The sequence below is a fragment of the Sarcophilus harrisii genome, chromosome 3 (genome assembly GCF_902635505.1).
Source record: "Sarcophilus harrisii chromosome 3, mSarHar1.11, whole genome shotgun sequence".
NCBI classification, from domain to species: domain Eukaryota; kingdom Metazoa; phylum Chordata; class Mammalia; order Dasyuromorphia; family Dasyuridae; genus Sarcophilus; species Sarcophilus harrisii.
Genome location: NC_045428.1, coordinates 7,103,680 through 7,116,681, shown reverse-complemented (window position 1 = coordinate 7,116,681; position 13,002 = coordinate 7,103,680). Strand labels below are relative to the sequence as shown.

General features: G+C 34.7%; 1 protein-coding gene across 1 annotated transcript in view; it reads left to right on the top strand.

The window, feature by feature from the left end:
• TPRG1 (tumor protein p63 regulated 1) overlaps positions 1-13,002 on the top strand; it is a 148,141-nt gene that overhangs the window by 64,162 nt on the left and 70,977 nt on the right. Inside the window, exon 4 of the mRNA XM_003766269.2 lies at positions 11,229-11,405. Coding sequence (XP_003766317.1) covers positions 11,229-11,405 — 177 coding nt within the window. The remainder of the gene's footprint in view (positions 1-11,228; positions 11,406-13,002) is intronic.

Below are 13,002 nucleotides of genomic sequence, written 5' to 3'. Positions count from 1 at the left end.
AAATAGATTAATTTTGGTAGGCCTATAATTTTTATTATATTAGCTCAGCCTTCCCATGAGCACTTGATATATTCTTCCAATTGTTTACATCTGACTTTATTTGTGTAGAAAATGTTTTGTAATTGTGTTCATATAGTTCCTGACTTTGTCTTGGCAAGTTGACTCCCAAATGTTTTATTTATCTATTTAAATGAAATTTCTCTTTGTATCTCTTGCTGCTGGAATTTGTTGGTAACATATAGAAATGCTAATCATTTATGTGGATTTATTTTGTATCCTGAAACTGTGCTAAAATTGTTAAATGTCTCTAGGAGTTTTGCTAGTAGATTCGTTAGGATTTTCTAAGTATATCATCATATCATCTGCAAAGAGTGATAATTGTTTTCCTCATTACCTACTCTAATTCATTTATTTTTTATTTCTTATCTTTTTGCTAAAACTAACATTTTGTTTTTATTATTATATATTTTATTTACAAAACATATGCATGGGTAATTTTTTCAACACTGATTCTTGCAAAACCTTCTGTTCCAAATGTTCTCCTCCTTCCCCCCACCCTCTCCCCTAGATGGCAGGTAGTTCAATTAATGTCAAATGTGTTGAATTATATATTAAATCCAATATATGTATACATATTTATGCAGTTATCATGCTGCACAAGAAAAATCGGATCTAGAAAGAAAAAAAAAATAAAAACCTGAGAAAGAAAACAAAAAATGCAAGCAAACAATAACAGAAAGAGTGAAACTGCTATGTTGTGGTCTACCCTCAGTTCCCATAGTTCTCTCTCTGGGTGTAGATGACTCTCTTCATTACTGGACAGTTGGAACTGGTTTGAATAAACTCATTGTTGAAGAGAGCCACATCCATCAGAATTGATCATCATATAGTTTTGTTTTTGCCATGTATAATGATGTGTTCTGCTCATTTCACTTATCATCACTTTATGCAAGTCTCTCCAGACCTCTCTGAAATCATCCTGTTGGTCATTTCTTACAGAAAAATAATAGTCCGTAATATTCATGTACCCTAATTTATTCAGCCATTCTCCAACTGATGGGCATCCATTCAGTTTTCAGTTTCTCGCCACTACAAAAAGGGTTGCCACAAACATTTTTTGCACATATGGTTCCTTTTCCCTCCTTTAAGATCTCTCTGGGATATAAACCCAGTAGAAACACTGCTGGGTCAAAGGGTATTCACATTTTGATAACTTTTTGAAAAGCTAGCATTTCTAATATAATATTGGAAAGCAATGGTGATATAAACCTTTTTCTCCTCTTCTTTTGGTTTTTCAATTTTCCCCATTACATTTAAATCTTGTAATGGTTTTAGATATATATTATTGATCATCTTAAGAAAAAAATCATTTATTCCTATGTTTTTTTTAATAGAAGTAGGTGATAGATTTTGTCAAAAGATTTTTCTCCATCTATTGAGATAATCATATAATTTTGTTAGATTTTTATTTGTTTATTTATATAGTGAATATAGTGATATAGTGCTAATTCTTTTACAAATATTGAACCAGCCATACATTTCTGGTATAAATCCTACTTGGTCATAGTGGATTATCCTAGGGATAACTTGCTGTAATTTCTTTGCTAATATTTTATTTAAGATTTTTGCCTCAATATTCATAAGAGAAATCAGTCTATAATTTTCTTTCTCTGTTTTGCTCCTACCTAGTTTAGATATCAGCACCATGTGTATGTCATAAAATGAAATTTGGTAGGACTGCTTTCCATATTTTTCCAAATAATTTGCATATTATTGGAATTAGTTGTTCTTTAAATATTTGCTAGAATTCACTTGTAAATCCATCTAATCCTGGAGACTTTTTCTTAGGGAGTTGATTAAAAATGTGCTCAATTTCTTTTTCTAAATTGGAGCTGTTTAAGTAGTTATTTTCTTCTCTATTAGTCTGGGCAATCCATATTTTTGTAAGTATTTTTTCCATTTCATTCAGATTATAAGATTCATTGACTTCCAATTAAGCAAATAATTGCAAATTATTGGGCTAATTTCCTCTTCATTGGTGGAAAGTTCACTCTTCATTTTTGATACTGCAGTTTAATTTTCTTCTTTCCTTTTTCTAATCAAATTAAATAAAGATTTATCTATTTTGTTGTTTTTTTCACATAAAACTATTTTTTAAAATTAATTTAATAGTTTTCTTACATTCAATTTTATTAATCTCCCATTTTATTTTCAAAATTTCAAATTTGTTATTTAATTGGGTTTTAAAAAATTTAAATTTGTTTTTTGACTAACTTTTTTCATTGCATGCCCAATTTATTGATCATCTCTTTCTCTATTTCATTTGAGTAAGCTTCTAGAGATATAAAACTTCCCCTAAGAACTGCTTTGGCTGCATCCCATACATTTTGGGATGTTGTCTCATAATTGATATCCTCTTGGATAAGGTTATTGATTATTTCTGTATTTCTTGTTTCACTCATTCATTCTTTATGATTAGATTATTTAATTTCCAATTTATTTTTGCTCTATTTTTCTCTGGCTCTTTATTATACACACACACATCATCATCATCATCATCATCATCTGGAAAAGATGCATTTACTCTTTTTGCCTTTCTGCATTTGATTTTGAAGCCCTAATACATGGTCAATATTTGTGTAGGTTCCATGTACTACTGAGAAAAAAAAAAAATATATATATATATATATATATATATATATATATATATATATATATATATATATATATTCCTTTCTGTCCCCATTCAGTTTTCTCCAAAGGTTTATCATACCTAACTTTTCTAAAATTCTATTTATCTTCTTAACTTCTTTATTATTTGTTTTGTGGTTTGAGTTATGTAGTTCTGATGAGCAATCTATTTCTTCTTTCAAATCTCTTAACTTTTCGTCAAGGAACTTGGATGCTATAACATGGTGCATATGTTTAGTATTGATACTACTTCATTATTATACTCTTTGGCAAGATGTAGTTTCCTTCCTTATCTTTTTAATTAGACCTATTTTTTTTTACTTATGCTTCATCTGAGATGAGGATCACTGCCTTTTTTTTTTTTTTTAATTTACTTACTTCAACTGAAACATAATACATTCTGTTCCATCTTTTTACCTTTACTCTGTATGTATCACTCTGTTTTAAAAAAAATGTTTCTTGTAAATAGCATATTGTAGGAATCTAGCTTTTAATTCAGTCTGCTATTCACTTCTCTTTTATGGGAGAGTTCATCTCATTTACATTCACAGTTAAAATTATTAACTCTGTTTCCTGTCATCTTATTTTCCCCAAGATATACTTTTCTCTTTCTTTTCCCCCTTTCTCTTCTCTCTGTTTTGTTTCTGACTACCACTTCCCTCAGTCTGCCCTCCTCTTTTATAGCCCCTTTCCCCTTTCTCGCCCCTTTCCCCTTTCTCATCCCTTTCCCCTTCTATTTCTGTTCTCCTTTGTTTTACTTCTTCCTTTCCTCTCTTCTTTCTCCTCCAGAAAGCCTTCACATAGAATGAGACAAGTTTCTATATTAAAGTAAATGTGTCTGATTTTCTCTCCTTGAGCCAATTTTGATGAGATTAAGGTTTACACAGTGATCATCCTCCAGTTCTTTTCCACCCTTAGTTTCTTATATCATCACACTAAAGTCAAATTATACTTACATCCTCCAAGTATATCACTAATAAAGATACCATACTCAAGAGTTAAATATAACATCTTCCCCTATAGGTATGTAAATATTTTAACCTTTAAAATCATAGTTTTTTTTTTCCTTCCCTTTTTACCTTTTTATGCTTTTTTTGAATTATGGATTTGAAGATCAGATTTTTCTGTTCAGCTCTGGTCTTTACATTAAAAATAAATGAAAATCCCCATTTCATTGAATGTCCATCTTTGTCTGAAAGATAATATTTAATTTTGCTGGACAATTGATTCTTAGTTGCAGTCCAAGGACCTTTATACTCTGGAATATCATATTCTTTCAATCCTTTAAAGTGGAAGGTGCTAGGTCAGTCCTGATTATTGCTCCTTTATATTTGAAATGTTTCATTCTGCCTGTTGCAGTATTTTCTCCTTGATCTGATAATTCTAGAATTTAGCTATAATATTCTCAGAGTTTTCATTTTGGGGTCTCTTTCAGGAGGTGATAGTTGGAGTCTTTCAATGACTATTTTACCCTCAGGTTCAACATCAGGGCAGTTTTCCTCGATTTCTTGAAGGATGTTGTCTAGGGTTTTTTTTTTTTTATTTTTTTTTTTTTATTGTGGTTTTCAGGTAATCTAATAATGTTTAGGTTGTCTTGGATCTATTTTCCAGGTAGTTGTTTTTCCTATGAAGCTTTTTTCATTTTCTCCTACTTTTTTTCTTTCTTTTTTTGCTTTGTTTTACTGATTCTCAATGTTTCATTGAATCATTCACTTCATTTGTTCAATTCTAATTTTTAGTGAATTATTTTCTTCAGTTAGCTTTTTATCTTTTTTTTTGACTAATTGAACTTTTAAATGTTTTATTAATTGGATTTTTTTCTTTTAACAAATTGTTTTTCAAGTTGTTTTCTTTTTTCATTTCATGAAAACTATTTTAAGAAATGATTTTCTTCAGACTATTTCTGTTTCCTTTTCCAGAGCTATCATTCCTTTCCCCATTTTCCTTCTGTCTTATAAGATCCTTTTTTTTTTTTAAATTTAATAGCTTTTTATTTACAGGTTATATGCATGGGTAACTTTACAGCATTAACAATTGCCAAACCTCTTGTTCCAATTTTTCACCTCTTACTCCCCATCCCCTCCCCCAGATGGCAGGATGATCAGTAGATGTTAAATCTTATAAGATCCTTTCTGAATTTTTCCAAGAGTGTCTTATGAGATGGAGACCAACTTATATCACCCTTTGAGACTTCATCTGGAGACATTTTTCCTTTAGTTTCTTTCTTATATCATTATATATATATATATATATATATATATATATATATATATATACATATATATATATATATGTGTATATATATATATATATATATATATATATAGGCCCATTTGTAATACACAATACTATCCCCTATAATAGGATATGAACGATTAAAACCTCTTGCCTTAGATATTTTGGAACCTGGAATCGTGGTTTTTATTCTAACTCTGTAGGCCTCAGTTTTTTTCATTATCAAAGAAGGAATTTAAATAAGATGAAATGTTTTTTAAAACTCATCCCAGTTTAGCAAGAAATGATTATGAAGTGTGTAGTGCCTTCTTTCCCAAAGGAGTATAATCTATATCAGAAACTGGTTTTGTTTCACCGATCCTTGATGTCCTATTGAGTCATTCACTTCCATTTTCAATTCTAATTTTTAGTGAATTATTTCACCAAGTTGCATTTTACCAAGGGTCTTAAAGATGGAATAGAAAAATCATCAGCTATAGGACAGAGGGGTTTTCTGAAAGGTTGGACTAAGGTCATTTTATTGTTGTTGCTCATTCATTCCAGTCATGCCCTACTCTTTATTCCTTCATGTTCCCAGTGGGGGAAAAGATACTGGAGTGGTTTATCTTTTCCTTCTCCACCTCTTTTTAGAGATGAGGAACTGAGATAAATAGGATTAAGTGACATGCTCATGGTCATAAAACTTGTAAATGTCTAAAGTCAGATTTGAACTCAAGAAAATGAATCTTCCTGATTCTAAGAGTCTAATCAGAAAGATTCAAAGCTAAGTACTCTATTCACTGTCCCTTCTGGCATCCTTGGATCAAAGATTTTAAGTTGGAGGAGGATTTGAAGGTATCCAGGTCAATATTCTTAGTTTACAGATGAATGCAGAAAATATTAAGTTCTTAGCTGTTGCAAGTATTCTGCTAAGTTCTGAGAATAGAAATATGAAAACGTGGGATGGTTTCAGTATTCAAAGAGCCCTCCTCCCTCTCTCTACTCTTCCTCTCTATGTAGCTGGGGATATATATATATATATATATATATATATATATATATATATATATATATATAAAGTTCATTTGTCAGACTGATGTAAAAGCCCAAGAGTCCTGATGGAGCAGAGGTGATGTGCACTGTAAGGCCTGGGGCTTACATTAACAGGTCAGATGATAGAAGCAGCTTTTATGGTAAAGTCCAAAAGATTTAAGGACACAGTGACAGGCAAAGTATTAAATGGGAAAGCCAGAAATTGAACCCAGGTGTGTGGACTACAAATCTAAGACTTTCCACTATACAACCAGATTTGCTCCTGCTCACTCCTAGTGTCAAGTAGTGAGACTGTATAAGAAATGGTTTCATCCTAGGCTTTGGGGGGTGAGGGGGAATGGGGTGACTGAAGTCTAAATGCATCAATAAACAAACAACCCAGAGACTCAGGCTACAGACTCACAGCTATTTATAATCTCAGGCTTAATCTGATTCCCACATTCCCCATATGGAAATTAGACAGAGTCTGTGTCAAAACAGAGCCCCCGTGTTCCTAAAAAGAATTCTTTCTTTTCTGAATCTTTACTTTTTGGAAATAAATCTCATTATGAATCAAGGAAATGTTCTGTGCAGCCCTTTTAACTTGTGATTGACTTTCTTTTGGATGGAAATGAAGTCTGGTTTATCAGGCTGTTACTTTCAACTTGTTGCTAAGTAGATACAATCTATTTTGGGTGACTCAGGGAGCCGTTTCATAGGACACGTCAAGTTCAGAAAGACCAAGAGGGCTTGCTTTCTATTCCTTCCTCCTCCCTCCCTCCCCTTCTCCCTTCCTTCCTCTCCCTGCCTCCCTCCCTTCCTTCCTTCCTTCCTTTTCTTTCTTTCCCCCTTTCTTTTCTTCTTTCTTTCCTTCCTTCCTTCCTTCCTTCCTTCCTTCCTTCCTTCCTTCCTTCCTTCCCTTTCCTTTCTTTGTTTCTTTCCCTTCTTTCTTTTCCTTCCTTTGTTCCTTCGTTCCTTCCTTTCTTTTCTTTCTTTCTCCCTTTCTTTCTTTCCTTCCTTCCTTCATCCTTCTTTCTTTCTTCCTTCCTTCCTTCCCTTTCCTTTCTTTGTTTCTTTCCTTTCTTTCTCTTCCTTCCTTCCTATCTTCCTTCTTTCCTTCTTTCTTTCTTTCTTTCCTTCTTTCTTTCTTTCTTTCTTTCTTTCTTTCTTTCTTTCTTTCTTTCTTTCTTACTTTCTTTCTTCTTACGTGTGTGCCTATGACAAAGATACCAGCATCTACATCATTTTACAGATAAGGAAATTGAAGCAAACACATTAAGTGACTTGCTCAGGATCACACAGTTAGTAAGTATCTGAGGCCTGATTTAAATTCAAGAAGATGAATCTTCTTGACTCCAGGCCTGCCATTCTTTCCATTGGACTGCACACATTCATATGTGTCAGTATTTATCGAAAAAGTGCTTACTCGGTTCCAGATGCGATGTCACCAAAAGAGATAAAACAAACAAAGAAACTATTCCCTGTCCTCAAGAAGCATAAATTTCAATGTGGGAGATAGTGCCTGTCCTGTAGATTAATAAATGCTGAAAGGCATATGTTTTTGTTGCTGTGGGTAGGTAGTACTTCCTGTGACACAGACTGCAGTTCATTCTCCCATTTGTCAGTAGTCTTTGTAACTTTAGTGAGGCTGGTCCAACTGCAGCCATACCCACACTCATTCACAATGGGCTGCAATTGCCCAGACTAGTGGGCTCCTGACTGAGCTCTCAGGAGATGATGGTCTCAGACCAACCTGTGAGGCAGCAGAAAAAAAAATTCAGCATGAAGGAAACCTTAGCCCCACAAATGACAGCTGATGTTAGGACTGATGAAACAAAGATAGAATCTTACGGATCTGTCTTTGTGTTGGTTGTAATAGAAGCTGGAAAGAGGGTCCCTACCTTCCAGAGAGCTAGCCAGTGACTTGGAAGCCAGGGCAGTAAAAGAATCCAGCATTATTGTGTCTATATAGCTATAACTGTATATATAATTCTATGTAGAGTGGGGACAACCAAAAAATAACACCGTCCACAATTAGAAGGTCATATGATATCAAACAAAAACAAAAAGCATTTAGTAAAGGAAAGATGAGTGAGAATTTTAAGAATGAAGGTAGACTTTAGGGAGAAGGTAGCATTTTAATAAAACTGCAAAAAACAAGCAAACAAAACTGTTGCTCACATTTCTATGTCTTCACTCCTAAAAAAACCAGAATTTCTCCAGGGATCTCTCCCTCTCCATATTCTGAGATAAAAATGTTTTGTTAATACTTTACTGAGAAAATGGAAGCCATTCTCCAAGGACTTCCTCTTCTCTTCTTTTCATCTTACAACCCTCTGACACTAACTTGAACCATGTCTATACACATTTCCTTCATTTTCTTTCCTTTCAGTTTTCTAAACCATTTTCATTCTTATTTCTGAAGCAATAATTGAGATTCTTTCTTGGAAAATTACCAATGGTTTTAATGGCTAAATTGGATGACTTTTACTCTATTTTCATGCTTTTCAACCATTCAAAAATCTTATGCTACTGATTACCATTTGTTCTTTGATACTCCATTCTCTCACAGTTTTTGAGACACGCACTTATCTCTCTTGTTTCTTTTTTAATATGTCTATTCACTCTTTTTCAACCTCCTTTGCTGAATTTTTATAACTGTTGAGGCAATTGAGAGGATTAGAATTGAGTGAACCACTCTAATCCCATTTTATGACAATTCTGGAGCTAGCTTAGTTACCTTTCTATTCAGTTATAGAGAAACTTTTATTTAATTGTGGGAATTGTGACAGAACTTTAATTTACTGTTTGATCCTAGCTTGACATGACTGGGAATCTGCACCCCCTCTATCTGCTGCTCAGAGACTCTTAACTAAAGACCTTGTTATGCTAACCACAAACCCAATCAGGTCTGAAGACTGATGCAAGGAATTTTCACACAATAATATATCGCAAGCAACTCCTATGTCTTTTCTTAAAGCTGCCTCCATACTGGTTAATCAGTTATTGTTCCCATTTATTATTGTTATTATTTATTATTATATAGTAATTTGTAAAGAGTGAAACACTTTTATCTGTCTATCTATTTATCTATCTATCCATTGATTCATTTATTTGTTCATTTATTATTTACATTTGTTTCAGGCAATAGCACCAGTTCATTCTTTCCATCCTAATTTGGAAAGTCTCTAATCTTTCTTCCAATTAGAAATCAAGATTATCTAATTTCACATCTGTTCAATTATTTTCTTTCTATTAATTGCTCTTGTTTGATTAATTGTTTTAATGAGTGAACATCTGTCTCCTCCTATATTTGGGGTCTAGTCCTCAGCTGAGGAAGCCTGGTCCTGATTTGTTACTAATTGACATTCATTGTTTAAAAAAATTGATATGATTAGAAGCTCAAACCTTTGTTTACTGAGCCATTCATCTTTCACTACCACGTTACCATGGCTTTAACTAGAGGAAGATCCCAGTGTTCTCTCTAGGACCTTTTTTTCCTTTTTCCCTCTATATTATCTGGTTGGGGATCTCATCATTCCAGCATGGGTTCAATTATCATTGATATGTGAAAGACATTCATTCACATATGAATTTTAAATTCTAATCAGTCTATTTAGCTCACTAATTGTCTTGGGCAATTTCAAATTGGATGTCCCCAGAACTTAAAGATTTTGTCATGTTCATTATGGGTCCTTATAAATCCCGTTACATGATTAACATACAAGCCTCTTTGTAGGCTCATGGGTTCTTGAACTTATTATTATATTTAATTCCTCAATCTGACTTGACATATGATGGGAGCCTGGCCAATGCAATCAGCCCTTCAGAGCATGTACTGAGGGCTGGGCTGCTACAACCTTGATGTAGTTGAATATACATGCTCAGAATATTCATGGTTTTAGTCAATCCCTCTTTCTTACTCTTACATAAATAACCAATCAGTTGTCAAATCATGTGACTTTTATCTCACTATTTCTTGCCTCTTCTCTATGCTCACTCCTCACACAGCCATTATCCAAGAACAGATTCTCATCTCTTCATTTCCACATTTTGAAATATTTCCATTTCCATTTTGAAATATTCTAATATTTACTCTCCCTGTCTTAAATTTCTCTTTACTCCACTTCATGTTCCAAGACCTCGAAGTGATTTCCTAAAACAAAGATCTGACTTTGTTACCTTCCTCTCCATTAATAGATTGCAGTATCCCCAAATGGTTATTTATTTTTTACCTTTATATTTCTTTTCTAGTTGCTCCCATCCTACTTTTTCAGCAATAATCCTCTTTGAATTCATAAAATCATGCTCTAGATGAACCACAGTGTCTTTCTCACTGGTCCTTACTCAGGCCACTTCATTTTCTGACTCTGTGACTTTGTGCTAGTTAGCCTCCATAACTGGAATCGGCTCCTTCTTCATTACCCCTTTTAGATTCATTGATTTCATTCAAAACTTTCTGTAAGAGGTCCTTCCATGTCCCCCAGTTGCTGGTGGCTTTTCTCATCAAAATTATCTTAAGCCTCTAATTATAGTTAATGTATTCTCTTCTGTTCTCCTCTCTCTTTCTCTCTCTCTCTCTCTCTCTCTCTCTCTCTCTCTCTCTCTCTCTCCCCCTCCCTCCCTCCCTCCCTTCCTCCCTCCCTCCTTCCCTCTCCCCCTTTTGCCTCCATATTGGTACCCTCAGTGCCTAGCAGATTGCCAGGTATTTATTTATTAATTTCTCATTAAATGAATGCTTACTGATTCCCATTCAACTACAATGCCTCTGCATCTTCTCCACACCGAGTATAAAGTAGATAGACAAGGGACCCCACAAAGACTGACCCTTTGCCTAACAAAGAGCTTAAATCCTTGTGCAAAATACACTATACAAAGGCAGCGTTCTCTAGGGACATATTGACCTGCAAAGCTTTGGGTGTTTAAGACTTCATAACCAGCTGTGGTCCTTTCTTTTGTGGCTTCATTGGAACCCATCTCCACTTTCTTCTTCTCTTAGGTCAATATTGCTTCAATTCAAGATGACCTGAGTTCAAAGCCCCTCCACCACTGGTTTGTACTGTAGTTACATCCCAGGGTTATTGCAAGGACCCAACATGATTAATGCTCATCAAGTACTTTTCAAACCAGAGGGAGCCATAAAAATAATATATCCTGTAACCATGCATATGATGCTCAGGGCTTCCCCAGCAGCTATAGATTTTGGGTCCCCTTTGTGCTACTAACTCTCCTTTTCTATTTGGACAAGATAAGCTACATTAATTCTCATTATATCACATTGTTTCCTGCAGAGTGGACCATTGGAACAACGAGAAGGAAAAGGTGGTGGCGATCACTGACAACACTTTGCTGATCTGCAAATATGATTTCATCATGCTTAGCTGTGTCCAATTTCAACGCATCCCTCTGAGTAGCATCTGTCACATCTGTCTGGGCAATTTTGCCTTCCCTGGGACATCCTTGGATAAGTGAGTACTCTGCTCTGCCCCTGGCGGGTTGGGGATTGGTGAGGGAAATGGCCAAACCTTACATGGAAGAAATTTGCATGGGAGCCCAGAGAGAAACAAAATGAACGTAGGCCAGGCTAGTGAAAAGACAAGGATCCCAAGAATCAGAAAACCTTCAAACTAAACCCTTTCTTCTCATGAACTAATTCTGGTTTGCTTAAATCATGGTTATGTGCTAATTGTTGCTGTTGCCTGTCTTCTAAAAAAGTTGTCCTTCCTCCCTTGCTGTAGTGTGGACACACAAAGGGAAGACCATGTCTTGTACCCCTTTTCTTTCTAGTACCTTAGACTCAACCTGGATGTGGTAGGGGCTTGGGTGACTTGTTGCTGATGGTGCCGTGGCTATTACAAGCCCTTTCCAGGGTGAATACTGAGCCAGTAAGTGAGGGACTAGACTAGTTATCTCTAGTGTCCTTTTCAGCACTGACACCCTGGGTTCTAGGTTCTAAGAGTTCCAATATTCTACACTTCCCCATAGAAATTCTCTTTTGGCTCTTTCTTTCCAAAATCTATATTGTGATCTGTCATGCTTTATGCTCTGGTCAAAACCAGCACTCTCATTCTGTGCTCTGTATTCTAAGACTATTTTTAATTCTGACGTTGTGTGTGTGTGTGTGTGTGTGTGTACATTGTGTGTTCTAAAGAACTTCCTAAGCTACGATACTCATTTTTGGACTAAGTTCTTTTCTGTGCCAGCATTCTCATTTTTATTTAGCTCTTACACCTATGTTCCATGTTTTAAATTAACTTCTAGCACTAACACCTGATGGCCTAAGATTCTTTTTTTCTGATTCTACATTCTAAGGTTACTCTGAGCTCTGACATTCTCCAGGGGTTTTCATCTGAAAGTCTGTGAGCTTAATTTTTTTTTTTTTTTGCTTCATACATAAACAGATATCTAAATATATCCATATTTATGTGTGTATAAATATATGTATGTATGATCATATATATATATGTATATGCACATGTACACACACAGATATTTACATTTCAGTATAACTTATTTCCTTGCTATTCCTACAAATTCTGCTTTATGAACAAAAACCCATTTTGGGGAGCATGATTAGCTCATAGCCTTGCCAAAGGATCTATAACATTCCCTACAACCCATAAAAGGTCATTACTCTCAGACTAAACCATTTAATGACTTCATGGACCCATTGGTGCTGTGTTCCTTCTGCTCTTCCATTTCCCCAGAATTGTTCTAGAGAAGAGGATTAAGGTTAAGAAGGAAAAATGAAATTCCCAAGATCTTTGTGAGAATTAGTCCCTTGTTACTATTTCTTCCTTGTCCCCCAAAACTATTTTGGTTCAGAAGGCATTGCTGGAGAAGCAGACAGACATCTTTGGCTTAATTTTCTGGAGTCTGCTTATGGGTCAGAGTCCTGAGTCCTATTTTTTTTTTTTTTTTTATTAAAGCAAAGCACTATCATTTCTGTGCAAATCCTGGAACATTAATGATTTTAGTTTAACCATGTATTACTTCACATTCCCTATTGTTTTTTTTTTTCTCATTATCCCAACCCCCTGCTGCCAATCAAATCTAGGTTCCTTG